The sequence below is a fragment of the Acartia tonsa genome, chromosome 10 (genome assembly GCF_053477335.1).
Source record: "Acartia tonsa isolate MP-2025a chromosome 10, ASM5347733v1, whole genome shotgun sequence".
NCBI lineage: Eukaryota > Metazoa > Arthropoda > Copepoda > Calanoida > Acartiidae > Acartia > Acartia tonsa.
This window is the reverse complement of record NC_137269.1, coordinates 33,198,587-33,220,091: the sequence shown is the minus strand read 5'-3', so window position 1 is coordinate 33,220,091 and position 21,505 is coordinate 33,198,587. Positions and strand designations below refer to the sequence as shown.

The following is a 21,505-nucleotide window of genomic DNA, read 5'->3' as shown; positions in this document are numbered from 1 at the left end:
AAAAAACCCCTTATCGCGATTTTATATAGAGAGTTACCTACAAACCCCTAGTTAAACATTCATAAGCTATAAAAAGATTTCACTAAGAACTTTATTGATACAAAACACCTATAAAATCGTTGTATACAACCATATTTAATAAAATTTATAACCATCAAAACTTTAAATTTCTTGTTGTGTACATTTAAACAATAACAAATTTCATCATCCAGACACGGCGAAATTAAAATGGCCGCCATTCATATAATTCAAATGACCCTTGGCGTGGTCTTAGTTTTGTAGATTCTAAACATTTAATTTTAGTTTTAAGGAAAATAATGTATAAATAACTAGAATAGCCCTAAAAACATTTATACTTACATTTCTACAAAAGTAAATAACCCGTAACAAAAAAACTTTATAACTAGCAACGCTTTAACCTTCTTAATATGTATACATTTAAACCACAACAAATTTCATCACCCAAGACTAGACACGGCGAAATTAAAATGGCCGCTATTCATATATACCTTGGGGTGGGTTTTGTTTTGTAGATTCTAAAATACTTAATTTTAGTTTTAAGAAAAATAACGTATATATAACTATACTAACCCTACGAGACATCTATTCTTACATTTTTTGTTTTTCTTAAATTTTCGTTTTAATTTTGTAGAAAATTATTTTACTTTTATTGAAACTTATAACTAAGATAAGTAATAATGTCGTCGTCTTTGCGGAAATATTAATATCTTTCTGCTTCCTTACCCTGTATATAATTTTAAGGAACCTAAATTCCCTGTTAACATTTTAGTTGCAAAAATCATTTTTTGGGAAATCCTTACCCTTTTTTCTGAAACAGAAATCAACAAAAATAATTATGTAGATTAAGAAAAAACAGGGCACATATTAATATTTTATTATTTATTTAGATATATCTTTTTGTACTACTCCACATCTACTAATATATTTCTTAATTTAGGTCTCCTAACTGATTGTCTCTCATATCTGGCACAGCTAATCTCACATCTGAAATAAAAAAAAGTATTTTAGTACTAATAATTATGATCTTAGATGAGACCCGATGTTCCCCCCGCTTGCCAGGCGATTGACGAGAATGATGATTACGACCTACCCTCACAAGAAAGCTCAGATGAAGATGAGTTCCTAGCTGTGCCTCTCAGCCAAGCTGTCGCGGAAGCCTGGATGGCTGAAGCCACTGTGTCCGAGCTGTTGCAGTCCAGTACTGGTAACGAACCCGATGTCGCAAACCTTGACGACTTTGCTGAGTTCGAAGTCATCCAGCCTCTTCCCCTTGAACCAGGACCAAGAGACGTCTGGGCCTTGTGGAGAGAGTATCACCTAGCCCAACTCAACCAGCGAACTGACCCACCTGCCACTTATAGTGTAGATTCTGAAGCCTCCACAGTATTGTGGGTCCCTGAATGTCCCCGAGAAGCCCATATTTATTTAATTTTAACCTCTGAGGACCCTAACCCTTAAACTAAAATCTCTCTCTTATTTACTAGATCGTTACACAAAAGAAATTTTTTTTTATTTGTTTTTTTTTATTATCTCCCGAAGTTTGGTGATTAAAAACCTATTTTCCATCCCTCTAAATTTTTTAAATTTTATAAAAAAAAATCAAATTACCTTTAAGTTCTCATGTTAAACCAACTCTGTATAACAGTGTATCAGTCCTCCTTCAATAATCCTAGAAACAAAATTCTTTAATTTAAAAATTATAATATACAAAAGAACTCTTACTTTTTCTACTCACCACCAAGGCTGCTGCTTAACTAAAGTATTTTTGGTTGTATTTTTACGTCTAACTATAGACATAATACACACACATCACGCCTTTTTACGCTTCAAAGAATCAAGGTCTTTAGTCTCCACAGCATAAGCCATTGGCTGCGCCCCTACTAAAATGTTTTAAGGAAAAGCTTTACCTCATATTTCAATCCTTTTACTCTTTTATTATGTTATATAACAAATAAAAAAATTATGTGTTTCCTTTTATAAATCTAAAAAGTAACCATAAAATATGAATGCTTTTAAGTAAAATATAAACATCACAACCTTTTTCAAGCAAAATAAAGCTTCACTGAAAGGCTAAAACACAATTTTAGCCGCAGATGTTTTAAGAATACTTCAAAGCCTTCATAACTATCTACTTCCTACTTCCTTGTACAACCATAACCTTCAACAAAGAACGGAGTTTAGCTCCTAGTAAACCCTACACTTTTCAAAGCCTTTCTACAAACTTCAACTTTTAGTTGAATTCTCTTTTATCTAATAATCAAAATAAAACTTTTACTTTACAAAAAAATACACTTTATATGTTATTAGAAAAATTCCATGTTTTATGATTGTAAAAACATCAATTAAATATTTTTGCTGTTATTTAAAACTCATAAACCTTAATCATGTAATTGTTAGTAAATCACTAATGTATGTAATCTTATAAAAGCCATACCTACTTAAAACATAGCTGTCCTTGTTCCATTGTAAAAAGCCCAGCCACACGCACACTGATAACTCCTAGAGTTCTCCCCTCTCCTTTTTGTTAAGCCAACACCTAAACAAAATTTTATATAAAAAGGCAAATCCTTTCTGAAAAAGTCAGTTCACCTTCAGCAGTTTAAGAACTGCTTAGCAAGTGCTCACCCCCTAACCAACACCAGGTATGGCGGCTTGTCCAGTTGCGGGGTCTAATTAGATATCTGTGGCAGATATAATACAAAAGTCTGCCACACTTATCTGGGAAGACCTTACAATTGTACTAGTCATGTTTAAATATTAATGTATACTATATAATCATATAATCAATTTAAACTTTAAATCTTTTTCTTAAATAAACTTAAAATCTATTATTTCTGTTTCCTATGCGTGGTTGACTAGTCCTTATAGCTAGTCAAAGGTAAACATTATTTCTATCCTAACTATTGTCTATCACTTCCAACTTGCATTTCTAATACCTATTCTATACCTTCTCTCCATCCGTCTAACAGTCCATCTAGTAGTAATATTTCTATTGTCTCTTAAAACACATATTTCAAAAGCATATCAAGGTCGTGGAAGTAGGGGGCAGGTTGATGTTGGTTTGCTGAAATAATTAAATATTAATATGTTTAATAAATCAGTTGAAACCTAAAACTTTATCCTAGCTACCAGCCTTAGTTTTCCCATCCCGTATTTTATATACTTTAAGGGTTAAGGTACAGTAAAAGAGAAATGGCAGCTCTACCTGTATATTGGATAGTGCCAGCCTAGATTTCTCTTAAGAGCCGGCAGACATTATAGATAGACGGTCTGAAAAAAGTTTTGTTTTTGAATGATTGGAAAAAAGAAAGAACAGACCGATTATTTATAATATCTGCCGCAGTAGACTGAAAGCAACCTTCTGTTCTGGCTCGACCTTAAAATGGACAGCCGTTGGATTGGACTGCACACTCCAGGGAGGAAAGAAAAGAACATAGGGTTGCAAACAGACCACTGCATATTTTACAATATTTTGTTAGTGGGAAAGGGCGACACAAACCGGTCTTGAAGCTATAACCTTACAATATTAAGGTATTTTTTTTAAGTATTAGACCTACTTTAAATCTGATTAGCTAGCTATTTCATTTCATTTTTTAACTTTGTGTTTTTTTTTATTTTAATCCATACCCGTGTATCTGAAAAAATATAGAATTTGGTAGACAAAAATTTCAATTTCAGCAGTTGAAACTGCAGCTGCAGGTTGTCCATACTAAGGGCCGCTAGTTGCTGCTGGAATTGCAGACTTTCTTGTTCCATTCTGGCGTTGGAGTTGTTGGCAACTGACAGTTGGTCTTCGTAGTGAGAAGTGTCCATTTCAGCCTGGTATTCGGCCAGGCGGGCTCTAGCCTCAACCCGGTCCCGCTGCCAAATGGCATTCTGCGCCCGTTCTTTGTAGGCTTGAGCCACTTCCTTGGCTACAGCCAGGTCGGCCAGATCCAGGTTTGACTGGTCTAGCAGGAGCAGGAACATTTCCCCCTGGTAGCTCAAATAGCGGATTTCTTCCCGGGCCTTCTTTAACAGCTTTTTTAGCTTTTTTATCCTGTTGTCGGATACTCTGCGCCACGGGACAAGCTTCTTGGACTGGTTCCAAGCTGGTTCTGAAGCTGCTCTGTAGGCCTCGGCGGCTGGGCCCATTTTAGTGGCCAGGTCAAATACTTCGCCCCGCAGCTTTTTTAGGGATGCTCTGGCCTCTGGCTCTGTCATGTTTGCCATGGCTTCCTCCCAATCATCTGCTTGGTTTTCAAGAGTATAGAATGGGCGGGCTAGTTTAGACAGGTAGCGGCTGTTTACCTTGTCCTCTGGAAATTTGGCGAAAAAATCCTCGACGCCAAGCCGGATGGTCTCAAGCATTCCACGGATGTCGGATAATTGAGAGTTACAAAAATTACCGTGGTTATATGGAAGGTTGAGGGCTGCCATGACATGTAGCGGGATGCTCATTTTAGCTTAGCTTTTTGTGGTCTGAAAAAATCAGAATTAATGCAGTGGAATAAAACTTTTTTTATTTTTAAATCTACAACGGGATATGGAATATTAAAAAGATAAACACATAAAAAAACTTATATTTTTTTCATAAAATCACGATAAAATGATACAATATTTTATTGTTCTTACTTTTAATTTAGTATCTTGGCCGCTTGGAAGACATCCTGCCATAGAATTCCTCGTGATGTGGGTATTCTTGGTGGTCACGGCGGTATTCTTGGTACTGGTGGCGGTCACGGGGGTCATGTTGATCAGGATATTGGCGGCGGTCATGGGGGTCATATTGTTCAAGATACTGGCGACGGTCTGGGGGGTCATATTGGTCCTCCCGATATTGGTCATGGGTCGTTGGGTAATCCCTACGACCATAAGGCTGGTGGTCAGACTGATATGAAAACTCGAAGATCTGCTGAGAGTTTTCACGGTGGTTTTCCTGTTGATAGTAATCGGTCCGATACTGAGTTTCTTCTTGATAGTGGACCTCTCTTGGGGGTGGTGAGGGTTGCCTAAACTCTGGTGAAGGTGCTCTCCAGCGCTGTGATAGTGTTGGACGCTCTGGAGACAGTGATTTTTGACGCTGTGGTGGTCTCTCTGTGGACAGTGATCTTTGGCGCTGTGATGGTTTCGGTGCCGGATTATGGATTTTAGCAGACTTTTTTTGAAGACCATAAGTAGCCAAAGTTGGGTTGGACTTATGTTTACAGTCTTTACACGTCTTTTTTCTGCAAAATAAACGATTTGTGTGATATTTGGGGATGGTCTGGATGAAGGCATCCATATTCTCCACGGTTTTCATTCGATGCAGGTACTTTTTTTGAGCAGCTGTATACTCCAATCTTGCCAGATGTACCTCAAGGGTTTTTCGTTTGGCTATAAGGTGATTGATGTACATAGTGTCTGTAAACAATCTTTGGTACCTTCGGGCTTTTGCATGATCTGGTCCGACTAGCTGCCGGATAAGATCAACATCAATGGCTTGAGTATACAGTTTTTCTGTATTGTTTCTTGCCGTGTATCCTACAAGATTGTCGATTTCTTCTGTTGTTGGAATCCATCGTGACTAAAACAAAAAAATGTTTGTTAGACGCGGTAGTGTCGATAAAGGGATACAATAGTTTTTTACATAATATATAGGGATAAAATAAATTATAATAATACTAAATGTCGCTTCTATGGATGTTGTAACACTCCAGTTCTGCTCATTTGGGAGATAATTACAATCCCACCGTTTGGTTATGAAATGGTGGAGCGATGAGTTGATTAAGCTACAACGCCGTAAACAGCGCTGTAGTTATGTTTGTTTTGAGGTTGAAATGATTAAAAGTACATTAGTACATAGTGTGGTAGTTGTGTTTTGAAGAGTTAAAATTACTTTAATGATAAAATGCTGTTAAAACATCAGTGACGATGAAAAAGCAAGAAGTCTTGTTTGTGCCAAGTAAAGTAAAAAAATCACCGTTAGGTACAAACATGATTGGTTTTGTCAAGGTTATTTGAATGCAAAATTAAGGCAGGAGCAAGCAGTTTTCAGGTAGCTTCAGCCGTGTTTTTGAAGAAGAAAAGCAATAAGTTCTGGGGACCAGTACTCATTTGCGATTTAGTGGCAGTTTCAGCCGTGTTTTTGAAGAGAAAAGCAATAAGTTCTGGGGACCAGTACTCATTTGCTATTTAGTGGCAATTTCAGCCGTTTTTTTTTTTTTTTTTTTGAAGAGAAAAGCTTTAAGTTCTGGGGACCAGTACTCATTTGCTATTTAGTGGCAATTTTTAGCCATGTTGTTTTATAAGGTATTATATGTGGTTTTGTTCGGTGAGGTATGACTTGTCACACTGGGAAGACGCGGACCTGATTTGGTCAACTAACGATAACTCGTCCTCGGAGAAGAGAATAGCAATGTGCCTGACACTTCTTCTGGTTTCATGAAACTCTTCTCTCCAGTGTTTCCGCCAACGAATAATTACTTGACGAACAATACCATCATCGGAAGTGATGAGGTGTAACACTTGGCGTATGCTATTATGCTATGACGATCAACAATTGGTCTAACGAAATGAAGCGGAGACAAATCTGGCATGATATTGTCAACATCTTCAATGTTTGTTCCCTCGACAATACGACCATTGTATTTTATGATCCCATCATCGGAGACGACATTGTTGCCGTGGGCCTTTGAGCTGGAGAACTTGATTATCTCTTTGGTGGCTAGCCTAAAGTAGTAATTCTCAGCTGTCAGGATTTCCTCGTCCGATAGCTGGACAACCCTTGTGGTGAGTTGTGCAGCTTTTGCCTTCGTCTTACTGCGATATGATTTGAAATCAAAGAAGCAGAACTTTCGAATAATGGCAATGACACGGAGAGATTTAGGCCAGGACCGTTTACACGGGTCATAAAGATAACCTGAAAACTTTGTTATCTCAGCTGTCCTTTCCTGAGGTGATTTTGAATCACTGTGAAGGATTCTAACCTCTTGGGCAGCGGCCTGTTTTGCCTCCATTGTTAGCTTGAGGTCTTTGAAGGATTTGGCTGGCATGTCCTGGTAGTCGAGATACATCCAGGGTTTGCCATTCTGCCATTCTGAGTTAAAGTCAATGTCCTTGATAGTGGCAAGGAAACGAGTCCCAAGATCTGCGATGTTGTTTTCAGATTCAACATGACGCCATTGATCAGGGGAAGAGAACCTTCGAATTTCGATTACACAGCTGCGCACGCCAAGGGAGAGTGGTCGCGCGTCTTGATGAAGCCAAGACAGGACAACACTGGAATCTGTAAAAAAGGTGACCTTGTCAACCTTATTCTTGAGGTTTTTTGCGACAGTTGTTGCAAGAATGGTGCCTACAACAGCTGCCCTGAGCTCTGCTTGAGGGATTGTGGAGCCGGTCACAATCTTGGATTTAGCAGCTGCTAAACGGACAGTGCCCTCTCCTGAGAGAGATGTTGATCTAACATGCACACATACAATTGCCATGTTTTGGCTAGCATCAACAGATACTAACAGATCAACTTTGGGTTGAGAGTTTGCCGGGATCACTGACCGTGGACATGAAACCGATGCAAGTTGTTGCATGGTTTCAATGTTGGCCACCCAGGTGATGAGCAGCTTAGTTGGGAGCCCATCATCCCAACCAGTGGCATATGAAAGGAGGTCGTGATAATCTGCTTTGAATTTAGCAGTCACAGGGGTGCATAACCCAAGGATGTCGAAGTTTGAAGCAACTTGTGACAGAATGGTTCTTTTGGTAAAGTTAGGTAGAAGAGCCTCTTCAAGGCTGCCTTCTACTGGTGGTGGTCTTTTCCCTCGTTTTGTCTTACCAAATGACAACGGTTTTGCGTTCAAGCTGAGGGTGTCGGCTAGTGGTGCCCAGCGATAGCCGAGGTATCCGACATGTATTCTGTCACTGGACACGGTATCTTCAGGTACAGCTGAAGATCTGACGAAGCTTTTACACTCATGCCTGCTAAGTCAAGTGTGAATTTAACTCCAGCAATAAGTTTATCCAGATCAGCTGCGGAGTCTGTTGAATCGGAGGTATCATCAACATATGTTTTAGTTTTGAGGACCTGGGCACCTGCAGTGTGTTCAGGGAAGTTGTCCATGACATACTGAGCTACCTGTTTAATTCCCTCTGCTGTTTGGTTGCCAGAGGGTTTAACACCGTAGATGATTGTGCGCATGATACGTGTTCTGACAGTGCCACTGGGGTCAAGACTGTCGACCCATAAGTATTTATGCCAGCGGAATTCAGATGGTTCCAACTTGACTTGGTTGTAAGCCATCCGTATGTCACATGCGAAGGCATGCGGGCCTGCTCTGAAGTTGATATCCAAAGCTAGGATCTTTTCCAATTTGTTGGTGCCTTTTGCCAAGACATCATTTAAGCTTTTACCTGAGGAAGTCGTCGCAGATGCGTTGAAGACTACACGCACAGGTGTTGAGATTGAGTTCTCTTTAGTGACGAAGCGCCAAGGGAGGTAATATTCTCCTGGAAGGTTGTCTACTAAAGCTCTTTCCTCAGTGGACAGGTCGTCAATGTCACATGAGTAGCCATTAGATGCTAGCTTGTCATGTGATGCCAATACCTGTAGTTTTGCCTCAGGATCTTTTTGGAGTTTTCGCAACTGTGACTCCAGGACTTTGAGGGCCCTATTTCTGTTGGGTTGCAACTCCTTAACCGGATCAGCAATGAAAGGGAGGGTTGCTACGATCCGTTTTTCGTCCGGTTTGAACTTAACCAAGTTTTTATAAGGAATTGTTCGGCTTCTTCTTTGAGAGAAGTTGCCTCCAGGATATCGCCGTTTTTGCAATCGTTGCAGACGCGGCATCCTATACAACAGTAAGGTGCTTGTGTGCCAATGTCTTCACTTTCGAGGAATTTCCTTTCATGTGTTTTGACATGTTGGATATTTGAGCTGTATGTATGAACATTCAGCGAAGTGTCCTCATCTGTAGTTTCCTCTACAGTGATTGGACGGAGATGTGGGAAGGTATCATCTTTGGGGTCAGCTGCACACCAATTTTTGCCACTGTTGAAAAGTGATTCAGTGGTGTAACGATATGCAGACAGTTCGTGAGTGAAAAATAGTGCAGCACCCACGAAATTTACCGTCTCAGCTGCTTTAGCCCAAGCCTTGTGTGGTCCACCAAGTACACCTGTGTGGCCATTGACACCCTTGAGTGGGCTTCTGTACAATGACAGGCCACAGGGTAATGAGCATATGCGCATTGGGAACAAGTAGTTGTACTTGATCCCGAGAATTATGTCGACTTGGCCTCCTCCAATGACATCGGGTACAGTTGGTAGGAGTTCATGACCCTTGTAATGTGCAACAAGGTCATTGTAGGGCTCGTTGAGTTCCCATCTGGGAAACGGAGCCGTTAATGTGTCCATCTTTGCGGCGATTATGGTCGCAGACATAGAACTGTCGTCAACGGGCAGTGTAAACTTGTCACTTCCATAGGGTAAGTGGACAACTTTACCGCCTGCTACGTTCATGAGGGTCGGTCCTGGGCGGTGCTCCGACGCGTTTAGTCTTATGGCTGCTGAGGCTGAGACTGCTGCGGTACCGCACCCGCTGTCATAAAACACGAATAGCGGGTTCCCCGAGGGGTCAGGAACATTTTGGCACATGAAGATGCCAGGGGCGGGAACATCAGGAAAGGTGTTGGGGCCGGAATCTTCAGGTGAGGAGTCGGAGGTTTGGAGATTCATGGTGATATTATCCATGAACAGTAAATTGCCAGAGGTTATATGCATGTCCTTTGGCAAGGATTTGCGGAAGTCGTCCAGGCGACGCTTGTTCTGCTCGGTATGAACAGAACACGCAAGTATGTGTTTCTGTACACGGTGGAGTGACGCGTACTGGCAACTGTCAGTTTGACAGTAAAAGGTTGTGCGACAGTTATTTTTGTTGTGATTCCACCAATCGTCAATGTTTTCAAAATTGACGTTGGCGTCCATCCTGAGGCACCTGTGACATGCTTTTGTCTTGCCGTGGAGTTTACGTTTCTCCTTGTGCGGTGTGTTGATGTACACGTTGCATTCAAACAAATATGTATGTTTGTTTTGACAAAGAGCACAATCAGTCAATACGGGCTTTGAAGATGCGCCTGTATATGCTAAGAGCGGGGTTTGCGTCTTAGCCGACTTGTCAACAGTCTTGCCTTTAAAGCGTTGTTTTGGCTCCTCTGATGCATTGAAAGTTGAAGCCGTGTAAGTGTTTGAGGCTGGTTTACTCCGGTTCGAGTTTTTCTGACCAGGGTTGTTACCAGTCTGGTGTGGCTGTCTATTGCTGGAGCTACCACTGCTCGTGTTGGCATTGTTTCCAACAGAGGTTGTGGTGCCAGTATGGAGGGATGCTCCTTCATGCTGATTAAGTTGGTATTGAAGTTGGCGTAGCTCACAATCAAGGAAGAGGAGAAGCTGTTCATAGCAATACTGCCCATCTTCCTCTCCATTTTCATCAGCGCTTTTGAGGAACGTTTTTGACATTTCCTTAAAGTAGTCGCCTTTGAGAAGGTTCAGCACGGAGTTGGCGATATCTGTTTTGCCGTGATACAGAGTTTGCTCCGCATCGTTCTCTTTTGCAAACTCCTGGGTATCAGCAAGTAATGAACGGAGTTTTACCATCCAGGTAATCTGCTGTTCCCAGTTGTATTTTGGGCATGGTCCAAGTTCCATGATTTTAGCCTTGCGTTTGGCTATGATGCTGGTTTTACTGCCATAGTGGAATGACAGTTGCTTCATACAAGCCTTAATGTTTTTTTCGGCTGAGCACAACATCTGTGCGTTGCCTTGCAGGCATTTTTCCTTCAGGATTTCTAACGCTTCGACTTCTGCTATCGAAGGCATTGAGTCGATGTAAATCTGGAACTTCTTTTGGAACGTGAATAGGTCAAATTTATCCGTTTTAGCCCCAGAAAAGTGAGGGATAGGAATGTTAGATGACCGCTGATTGAAAGAGTGTCCTGAGATAGGTACCCCAAATCGAGTTCTCAAACTTTCAACGAAGGATTCCACGCTGGATATCTCGGTTTCAAGCATGGTCGACTGGGCATCTAATGCTGTTGCATCTTGCTCCATGTCAGTAACCATTGCGTCCTCACATAAGGTTTTGGCTTTCTGTAAGGTATGCTGTGCTTTCTCAATTAGCTCTTTAAATTGAGCATTGAGCTTATTGAACTGACCTAACTGCTTAACTTCGGTGGTTTTAAGATCAGTGAATTTTTCGCAGAGGTCGTCAAGCTCCACAAGCAAAGGGTCCCTTTTTTGTTTTACCCTTGCTTGCTTCACCGTGTATGTCGTAGGATTTATGCGGTTGGGGATGGGGGCTGTATGCTGGAGCGTAGTTGCTGCAGGAACAGCTGTGGCTTGAGCCGTAACTGCTGGAGGCGCAGTTACTTGCCTGTCACATGGTAAGGTACCTGCCTCGGATCCGACTGCTGAAGTGGTAGTCGAGTCGTCAGAACAGGTAGAGAGAGGTACTGCTGGAGCAGCAGTTGTCGTAATTGATTGGGCTTTCAATCGTGACGTACGATGTTCATGAATGAATTCGATTTTCGAGCGCATTGCTAAACGTAGCTGTAGTGCTTTGTTTACATCAGCTTCTGTGACCCTTGGGTCTGGGCTGTTGCGAAAGAAAGCTATGATGTGGCGAATTGACAAGGCTTTTTCTTCCAATAATGATAGACTATTGTCTAGCTTTTCAATGCTAAACCTGTAAGGGTTATTTATGATGCCCTGACAGTCTTCGTCTATCATCATGCACTCATCGCATTCGATGATGAGTTTGGTTGCCTCATCAGTCATGGTTGGGGTCTGCGCTGTAAAAAGCGTAGATAGATCGACACTAATATTGTGTGTCGATGTGGAAGCGTTATAAGCTGAGCCTGGGAGGTGGTCGTGTAACGGGAACTGTTCAGGGTTATAAAAAACCTCGTCCTGAACCTCTTTCTGTAAATCTTCAGAATAGAGTTGTTCCAGAGCTTCTTCAAGAATTGAAGCTGATTTTTGAAAGGATGGTATGGGGGAATAATTATCCCAATCTAGTTGCTGTGGGGCTAGCTCAAACTCTTCAGTATCTGTAGGGGTTGTGGGGGTTTGTGGTGAAAGGCCGTTATACGGATGTGTAACGGGAAATGTTATCAATGGATCAACAGGTGAGGAGGGTAGGTGGGGGGCTGCAAGTAATTGGGGAGCTGCAGGGGGTGTAGGGAATCCTCGGATAGGTGACGGGTATGGGCTACGGTGGTGGCTGTTTTGGCCTAGGGGGGTGCGACTAACACTGGGCCTGCGTGAAGAAACGACAGGCCTAGAGTTGCGGTCAACCGGTTTTTTCCGTTGAAGTAGCGCTTTTTTTGTTTTAAGGAGTTTTTTGGCGCGTAATTCAAACGGGGTGTTGAGTTTATGTTTTTTGGCTAAAACTCTGACGGTTTTAGGCCGCCGGTTCACAACAGTCGCAGAGTCGGATTTTGAACGTGTATTTTGTGGAGGGGTGGGGTGGTTAATGGAGGGTAGGTGAAGGGTGTTATGCCTTGAGCGTGTAATTGCTCCAGGCGGTTTTGTAATGAAAACTTCCCTCATTTACCACTTATGGATAGTTTTATTATATTTCTATATACTACCTTTTTTATTGGTGATTATTATTTTCTAAGTTCCGGTTGAACAGAACCATTGAAGCTAATAATGGGATGGGTCTTGTAAAGTACAAGTACCGGAGGAAATAAGGAGGGGGGGGGGGTTTAAGTGGCCTTGTGAACAAGTGCCGGGGGGTAAAGTTTGGATGTGCCCTCAATTAATAAGAGCTAAATTAGACCAAGCTGTATGGTCAGGAGTTTTTCTAGGTATGGCACAGTATCCAAGATCTTATATCAACATCAATGTCAAAGTCAAATTGTTGGCTAAGATAGATATTGTTAACAGACAGACACAAAGACTTCTAGGCACTTTGCTGGAATAAATTTTGTACCTGCTGTTTATACAGTGTGTTCTTCAAATCTGCTTCCTGTTCTTTCCAGCCTCTGGTCTTCCAGTATCCTGGGTTACCACTGTGGTTGTCCGGGCATTTGTTTCTGCAAGTATCAAGGTCGTGGAAGTAGGGGGCAGGTTGATGTTGGTTTGCTGAAATAATTAAATATTAATATGTTTAATAAATCAGTTGAAACCTAAAACTTTATCCTAGCTACCAGCCTTAGTTTTCCCATCCCGTATTTTATATACTTTAAGGGTTAAGGTACAGTAAAAGAGAAATGGCAGCTCTACCTGTATATTGGATAGTGCCAGCCTAGATTTCTCTTAAGAGCCGGCAGACATTATAGATAGACGGTCTGAAAAAAGTTTTGTTTTTGAATGATTGGAGAAAAGAAAGAACAGACCGATTATTTATAATATCTGCCGCAGTAGACTGAAAGCAACCTTCTGTTCTGGCTCGACCTAAAAATGGACAGCCGTTAGATTGGACTGCACAGCCCAATATACTCTTATCTTTAGTTAAAAACAAACAAATGAAAATTTATTCCCCCTATCCCAATTTTCAGTTTATTTCAAAATATGGTGGGAGGAAAGTGTTGCACGACTAGGCACTATTAAGTTAAATCGTTGGACATTCGAATAAAAATTACACTTTTTGTATTACAGGCATATGAAAGATGACGACGGAACCTCAACTGGTGAGTGCTACGCTCCTACAGACGAATATTGGTACAACAAATGTATGTGGAAATGCCTACTGTGCGGAAACAAGAACAAATCTTTGGGATCCTCTAAGAAGCATATTCAAAAGGTACAATATACAGTAGGGATGACAACTTTCATACGTACGAACAGAAAGAAGTACATTTACGTACAGACGCTAATTATAGAAAATATCTCGTAAATAAAACAGTTCTACTTGTAGAAAAGAATTGAAATAATGAAAAATTATAATATTATACCTAATCAAAATATTGGCTTTGGAATTGTTTGATAAAATGTTGGGTCTCTATTAATATTTATGTTTTCTGATTAACTATTTTAATTATTTACAATTATTTTTGTCATTTTATTATGAAATAAAACCAAGCTTTTTGTGCTGTATAAATATGATTTTTTTGTCAGGTGCATAATCTGAACTATGACGAGTACATAAGCGAGTACGGGTGCTCTGGCATCACCGAGGTTAGCTTCACCTGTTCCATCTGCACGGCCACCATGTCCTGCAACGGGGTGACCATCGCTAGCCACCTGCTAAACAACCACAAGCTGACCCTGAACGAGTATGAACGTGAGCACTTGAATGTTGTTAACCAGCCACCGGTGCCAGGAATAACAAAACAAGCAGATGCCAATTCTGACGGCCAAGGTATGTCAGGTTAAATTATTTTCTTTTTTTATAAAGTACATTTATAGTACATTTGATACCCGTGACAAAGTAGTAAGGCCTTTGTTTGTCTTTCAGACTCTTTTAAATGGTTTATATGTCATTAATGAAAGATCAAATTTTAATTTAAAGAGTTTGTGAACAGAATTTTAATTTCTTTAGATATTTATATAGACATGTGGTTTTTAAAACAAAAATGTTTCACAGTAGCTTTTGCTAGGTTAGGTTAGGTTAAGTAATTGTTAATGATACCCAAGTAGGGTTAGAGCCCTGCCAACACTCCCCCCCCCCCCCCACAGGGACTAGAAAAAGGAGAAAAGCTTCTGTGAAAATAAGACGAAACCCGCTACTTACATTTTCTTCCCATGATCCACAAAATTTTTTTCAGGATTCACGCGTGGAGATCATTTTCTAGCGGGTAGCAGTCAAGCCGCTGGGGCCGCGGCTATGAGCAGAGAGGAAATGGCGAGCAGACGCGAGCGGCCCTGGTACCAGAAATGCCAGTATTTTTGTCAGATCTGTAATCAGTCATACTTCAGTATCAGTGCTCTCAGAAATCATACAAAGGTAAAAATTATAGGATTATTACCCTAGATAGACTGTCACACACAAACAATCTGTCCAGCTTAGAAGCGAACACTACCAATGATGGTTCCAAAATGTGTATACCTTCTAAATAATGATATGGTCTGATTGTTACGGCACTTCATACTTGTCTTAAATCGGAAAAATTTTTCATTAACTAAAATAACAGTTACGAGTCTTGTCGTCCCTAGCCTCAAGGGGAGTGCGGGGAAGCTCGGGAAAATAGCTTAAATCCATCACAGATATTAATAAAACTCCTGAATAGTACAACCAATTTGGCCTTACATTTATGAGCTTATCTTTAGCTTCAGACAAAAACACAAAAAGATTATTTGGATCATGGAAAGAAAACGAAGTATCGGGTTTCGTTGTATTTTTTTTATTTCGAGATACTGTGAAATACGACGAAACCCGCTACTTCGTTTTCTCTCCACGATACGATTATTTTTTGTTCAGAACAAGCATAACATGGACCGGGACACGTATGTGAGCATCTATGGTATCGACGCGGGCAAAGTTATCGAGGACTACAACTGTAAGATCTGCAACAGACGGGTCAAGTGCGAGGGCAGGAGTCTCAACTCACATATGAGGAATTGTCACAAAATGGGAATCTTGGAGTATAGTAAGAAGTAAGTTAGATTGTAACATATTTTATTACAGGCTTAGGTTTTGATATCTAATTTTACTCTGATTTTTTATCAAAAATGTTTCATCTTTGGCTGACAAAAATAAAAATTTTTGCTGTATAATGTTATTAGCTTAGAAAGGTAATTTTATTTTCCAAAATTGTTAGGAAAGATAGGAATCAAATCCAACCAAATCCTTAAAACAAATTTGTCTTTTTTTCTTTGGAATTTAATATGGTGTAACTGGACAGTGGCCCTCTCACCGACCTCCCATGCAAAGGCTAGGATCAAAGTCGCCATTTCAAAAAAAATTAAAAATAATATTTTTTTCTTGTCAGATATGAAACAGAGAAGCACTACAATGGGGACCAGGATGATCCCAACTACTACAGTGAAGCATATGAAATAGAAATGGATAATGCTGCAGATAATGATGAACAGGGCACCATGGATTATCAGGTTGCACATGTTTATATTAGCAAAGCTACTTGTCTTTTTATTCATAGACTAGCGGCTATGTCCCCTAGAGGTCTCTAGGGGCATTTTAGGAAAGGGGGTTTGACCCAATTTTTTTTATAATTTATTACCTACCTTTTTTTAGGGGGGGAGGGGGTGGGGTTAATTTTTATTAGGTGCGATTTCTCTTAGGAGGGAGGTGGTATCCTCCCTCAAAACGGTTATAATAGATCTACTCTGTAATGGAGAACCATATCGGTTCAGTGGTTAGCAAGATCCTCTGGTACAAACAAACAGTCAGCCTGTTACATTATTATAAGGATATACCTAATGATTATCTGTAGTTTTTAAGAATTTTCACAAAAAACCTGTTTTTTATCCTAGGATGAAGATTCTGACAGTCATGATCCACTAAGTAACTATGTAACAGCTGAGCTTAGTGACGGGGACAATGATGATGAAAGGGAAGATGTTGAAGCAGATCTCAATCAAGAAGATGATAATGATATAGGTAAATACCAGGGAGGGTATGGACATTGGACTGGAAATTACACTGGCACCCAAAGTTTTATAACAACGTTATATTATTAGTCGGCTTTAAAACTTTGGATACTTAGATAATTTGGATCATGGAATGAAATCGAAGAAGCGGGTTTCGTCGTATTTTCACAGTAGCTTTTCTCTTATTTCTAGCCCCTGCGGCGGGCTCTAACCTTGCGGGGCAATCATTAACATTTACCTAACTTTGAATAAAATAAACTCAAAAGCTACTAAATTAGACGAAACCCACTAATTCGTTATCTTTCCATGATCTGATAGTTTTGTTTATCATCATTGGGTATAAATCGACAGGAAGTTACCCTACATTTTAAAATCTTTGCTATAAAAGAACAAGTTAAAAAAAAAACAAATCTGAATATTTAGATGACTCAGTAACCACTCCTCCTGATGCTATGACAGTTGAAGAACTGGCTCATTTCAACTTTGCCAATGAAGATGATGAAATCCAGGTAAAATGAATTCATTGAGAGGCGAAGAATTCGCGCATTTATTTTACCCATCGTTTATAACCACGTTGAAAAGTTCGAATCTCTACCCTGACCACCTTAAAACTATAAACAACTCCTTACCATGCACAACCAGAACTTTCAAACAAAGGTCGTGAATCAAAGAGTTGGTTATAGTGGAATGTTAGTACCATGGAACGTGGATGTTACTTAACCTAATATCCTTGGGTGTTTGGACAGAGAAGGGTGCATAACAGTCATCCTTAGTTCTCCTGGATTGCTGGACCAGGACCTAGACAGTACACCAAGTCGTAAAGGATCTGGACTGTAATCCCGCCCGTACGAGGTAATCTAGGTAGTACCATGGAACCTTTTACTAATGCTTTTATATCGTCTTCTTTTAGTGTTAATACGGATCATGGAAAGAAAACGAATTACCTAGGGGGTTTCGTCGCAGTAGCTTTTGATAGTTTATTTTATGTTAGGTTAGGTAAATGTTAATGATGATTGGCCCACAGAGTTGGGAAATTGGCCCTGCAGTAGCTTTTGATAGTTTATTTTATGTTAGGTTAGGTAAATGTTAATGATGATTGGCCCACAGAGTTAGGAAATTGGCCCTGCAGGGCTTGAGCTCCCCACAGGAGCTAGAAATAGGAGAAAAGCCACTGTGAAAATACAGTGAAACCCACTACTTCGTTTTCTTTCCATGATCCGTAATTGATATTTAGGATGAAAGTGAGGAAGGTGCTTATATAGAAGAGGATGTGAATGATGATGCAAATATGAATGATGATGAAGAAGGAGATATTATTGTACCGTCCATACAAATAACAGCTGATCATCATAATTAACACAAACGTTAAATCTGGGAAAATATAAAAATGGCTACAAAAACAGTAGGGAGGAATATTTACATTTTCAAAATAGTTTGATTTTTCTGCAAGTAAACTACAGCATTCATTTTTTTACACAAAATATTCTTTTTAATTTATAAACATATTTTTTTGATTTGTAGAAAAATTTGTGGTTTATTGGTTTTTATTTTAGTTCAAATTGTACCCAAAAAGTATTCTTTTTGTACATTTGATAACAAATAAACATACATTAAAAGTATAGGTAAAAAAATGAATAATTTTTTTTATAAATTCTGTTTAAATTAAACCTAATGGTGTAAACTTGTTGTAATTTTATGTAAAAAAAAACACACATAAAAATACATAAAAAAATGTAGGTAATAAAACACATTTGATATGATGATTATATAAATATGTTTGCAGCTTTTCTGTCAAAAAAATATAATGTAATGTGATAAATATTGTAATTTTGGTTGTATTTACAAATTAATTTATTGTAATTTAAAAATTTTCGGCCTAATACCCTATTGGTCTAAAATTTTATATATGTGCATTCAAAAAAAATGTAATTGCATTTTGTTTCTACTATCAGTAAAAAATAAACCCTCCTTCTAAAGGTCGTGATTGTTTACAAAACGTGTTAAATATTGTTTAGTATAATTGTCATTTACTGTATCAGTTAATTTTATTAAAGTTTAAATATTGCATTTTCAGGGATTTTTAGGGATAAGATAAACGATCGATTATTATACACGAATCCTTAATGATGTAATGCCTATTAGTTTGAAACTTTTCAATAAAAGTATCTAGTTTTTTTTATCCAAAAAATAGGGATATAAAACTTTGGATACCAGTGTAATTTACAGTCCATTGTAACCTTCTTCCCTGCGCATTTTACAAGCTTGTCACACCAGAACAGTTTTGTTTACCGCCCATTAACAACTAAAGAATATTTTAAAAAGTAAAACATAACAATCAACATATATTTTTGCTATTTTAATATCATGTAAAATAGATGAGTCACAAATTGAAATATTTCCAATGCATATTGCATTCACAAAACTAGCGATGGTTTAGTAATACCAGCGATGGATTCTTAAAAACAATAGGGTCGCTGCTCGCTGTTAAGGCAAAATTATTTTTGTGAAAAATCCTCTAAAATCGCATAAAAAATCTACAAATATTAAATAAAATCATAAAATGGTTATTAACATAAGATTTGGTTTATTTTTATAGATTTTTTATGTGATTTTAGAAGATTTTTTTTCAAAAACAATTTTCCTCACGAGCGAGCAGCGACCCTAATGTTTATTTAAGAATCCACCTCAGTTAAATTTTTTTTTGTATTTTGTTCAGGCTAACCAGAGCAGAACAAGTTATTATTATAAAGACAATGAAAGTATTTTTAATATCACAATGAGCTTTTCTTTGCAATTTATAGATCATGATTTGAAACATTTTTGTACACAATTATATAAAAAAAACACTTTAATGAGATCAAATATTAGTTAGGAATATTAAATAGAAAACTAAATAGGGGAGGTTATTAATATAGAGATCTCGTAATTCAAGTATCTAGGACTGAAACAACACCAAAAGCAACATATAATTTTTATGTGTTCTAGATACATTACGAGATATCGATAGTAACCCCCCCCCCCATCCTCTTTTGGACGGTGTAGTTTATAGTGTTAGTTTTTGCCACTGCATTTCTCAATTCTTCTTGTGATCTTATATTATTGTATTTTAATTTCTGATACTTATTTAGTATTTTATCTGGAAAAAAAATTGTTGATTACAAGAGGCCTAAAGCTCGACATATAAAGGATTTTTATTGTTTAATTCGTTTACTAAACCCTAAGATTTTATGTTTTAATTTAGACTTTTTCAATAAAGTCGATATTCATTAAGAAAGAGGTTTGAAGGGTTCAGCAATTTAGATATTTGAAGGAGTAGGAGGGAAAGTAAGATAAATAGCCTAAAACAACGCCAAAGACTTTAATCAAAAAGTAAAATAACTTGAAACCCTTTTCAGGACCCTTTTATATGTTGTAGAAGCAATTAAAATCTTAAGTTAAAGACAATAAACCTTACTGTGTTACATAATAAAAAATTGATATATACATTAGGACATATAAGTTAGAAGGAATTTTAATGTTAGAGGGAGATTTGAAATCTGCATCAAATTTTAAGGATTTTTTATAAAATTCGTTTTTTGTATAATTCTTTAAAGTGGAAATACAATTTAAGTTCATAAATTTTGACCAATAGGATAGGTGGATTGAAAACTACCTGCGCTCTAATTGGTTGAATGATTTGCGACACTTAAGCTTCTCCAATCAGAGCGCAGATAATTTTCAATCCAACAATCACAGATGTCAAAATTAAATAACTTAAATTGTATTTCCGCTTTTAGATAAAGAATTACACACAAAAACGAATTTTATAAAAAAAAATCCTTAAAATTTGATGCAGATTTCAAATCTCCCTCTAACATTCACATTCTTTCCAACTTATATATCGTAATATGCATACCTATGCATTTATCTATTATGCGATAATAAAAGTAATAAATTGCTGAACTCTCCTCATGTCAATGAACAGCCCCCTTTATGTTATTGTGTTATGATATAAAAAAATCTGTGTTAGTATTAATTAAAGGCATTCCTACAAATATTAGTTTTACATCACAAGTAATTAATCTTTATGTTTTATATTTGTTTACTATATGTTTATTTAATAAATCTATGTTGTAAAAAAAAAGTATTTTTTTCGTAGAGCAGCTACTCTGTCTTTTATAATTGTTTGGTCTGCCTACTTTTTTTTGTGTAATATAGTCACGGTTCTGTTTTTAAAAATTATTACCTACTTTATGGTAATATCTTGATCTTGGCTATTTTGACACTGTTTTTTTATAATTAGGTGCGATACAACGGTTATTTTTTTCGTGAATTTACACGTTTGAACATTTCGATTTCAAACTTTGCATGAAGATTTCTATAAAAGTTATGTACGAATTAGGAAGCGTAGCAACTCTATAATCTTGTCCTGAATTTCTCAAGTCAGTTTAAAATGATTTTTAACTTTATGACAACAAAATTTTGTATGATATGAATATCCTATTATTCTGATTTTAAATTTTGCTTTATTACATAATTTTATGTGTGTTGGTACTACATTCCAATTCTAAAATCTACCCAGCCTAATAATAGGTAGGAATTGTACTGTGATAACATAAATGAATATTTATACCAAATTAAACCAAGAAAAAAAAATAATGCAGTGAATCAGAATTGATCTATATAAATCAGGGATAGGGAAATTGGCTGGAAACAGGGATAAGTGTTAGGAAACCTGGCCATAAATTAGGTCCCGGCATAGTTTTGAAAGGGATAATGTGACTTTTACCATTTCCTAATTAAATGAAGTCATTGGCGGACGGCTCCTATTGACTACCGCCCTAAACCAATAGTGTTCGGTAATTTGGGCTTGTTTTGTACCAACCAATAGGCAACTGGCGGATGCCAATATAAAAAACGGGGCAAAGTGCGCATCATAGAAAAATTTCAAAACACAAACAAATTTCTGCTTCTAAAATAAAAATAATAAGACATAAAC

General features: G+C 38.1%; 1 protein-coding gene and 2 long non-coding RNA genes across 4 annotated transcripts in view; 1 reads left to right on the top strand and 2 right to left on the bottom strand.

The window, feature by feature from the left end:
* The window catches only part of LOC145329934 (uncharacterized), a 71,151-nt gene extending 51,662 nt beyond the window's left edge, over positions 1 to 19,489 (top strand). The window contains exons 38-45 of one of the 2 annotated variants that reach the window (XM_080174414.1): positions 13,636 to 13,780; positions 14,095 to 14,338; positions 14,745 to 14,923; positions 15,398 to 15,573; positions 15,909 to 16,029; positions 16,411 to 16,537; positions 16,951 to 17,036; positions 17,762 to 19,489. In XM_080174414.1, the coding sequence (XP_080030540.1) occupies positions 13,636 to 13,780; positions 14,095 to 14,338; positions 14,745 to 14,923; positions 15,398 to 15,573; positions 15,909 to 16,029; positions 16,411 to 16,537; positions 16,951 to 17,036; positions 17,762 to 17,884 (1,201 nt within the window). In that variant the 3' untranslated portion in view covers positions 17,885 to 19,489. Of the gene's footprint in view, positions 1 to 13,635; positions 13,781 to 14,094; positions 14,348 to 14,744; positions 14,924 to 15,397; positions 15,574 to 15,908; positions 16,030 to 16,410; positions 16,538 to 16,950; positions 17,037 to 17,761 lie in introns of both variants that reach the window. The other variant, XM_080174413.1, reaches the window with a different exon arrangement.
* On the bottom strand, positions 875 to 3,040 carry LOC145329938 (uncharacterized). The gene is made up of 3 exons (XR_013883184.1): positions 2,456 to 3,040; positions 1,630 to 1,690; positions 875 to 1,005 (listed from the first exon to the last, which is right to left on the bottom strand). It is a non-coding gene; the product is annotated as an uncharacterized LOC145329938 (long non-coding RNA).
* LOC145329939 (uncharacterized) lies at positions 3,044 to 13,350 on the bottom strand. Its single transcript, XR_013883185.1, has 4 exons — positions 13,261 to 13,350; positions 12,968 to 13,119; positions 3,227 to 3,397; positions 3,044 to 3,085 (listed from the first exon to the last, which is right to left on the bottom strand). It is a non-coding gene; the product is annotated as an uncharacterized LOC145329939 (long non-coding RNA).
* Positions 19,490 to 21,505: the final 2,016 nt, after the last annotated feature.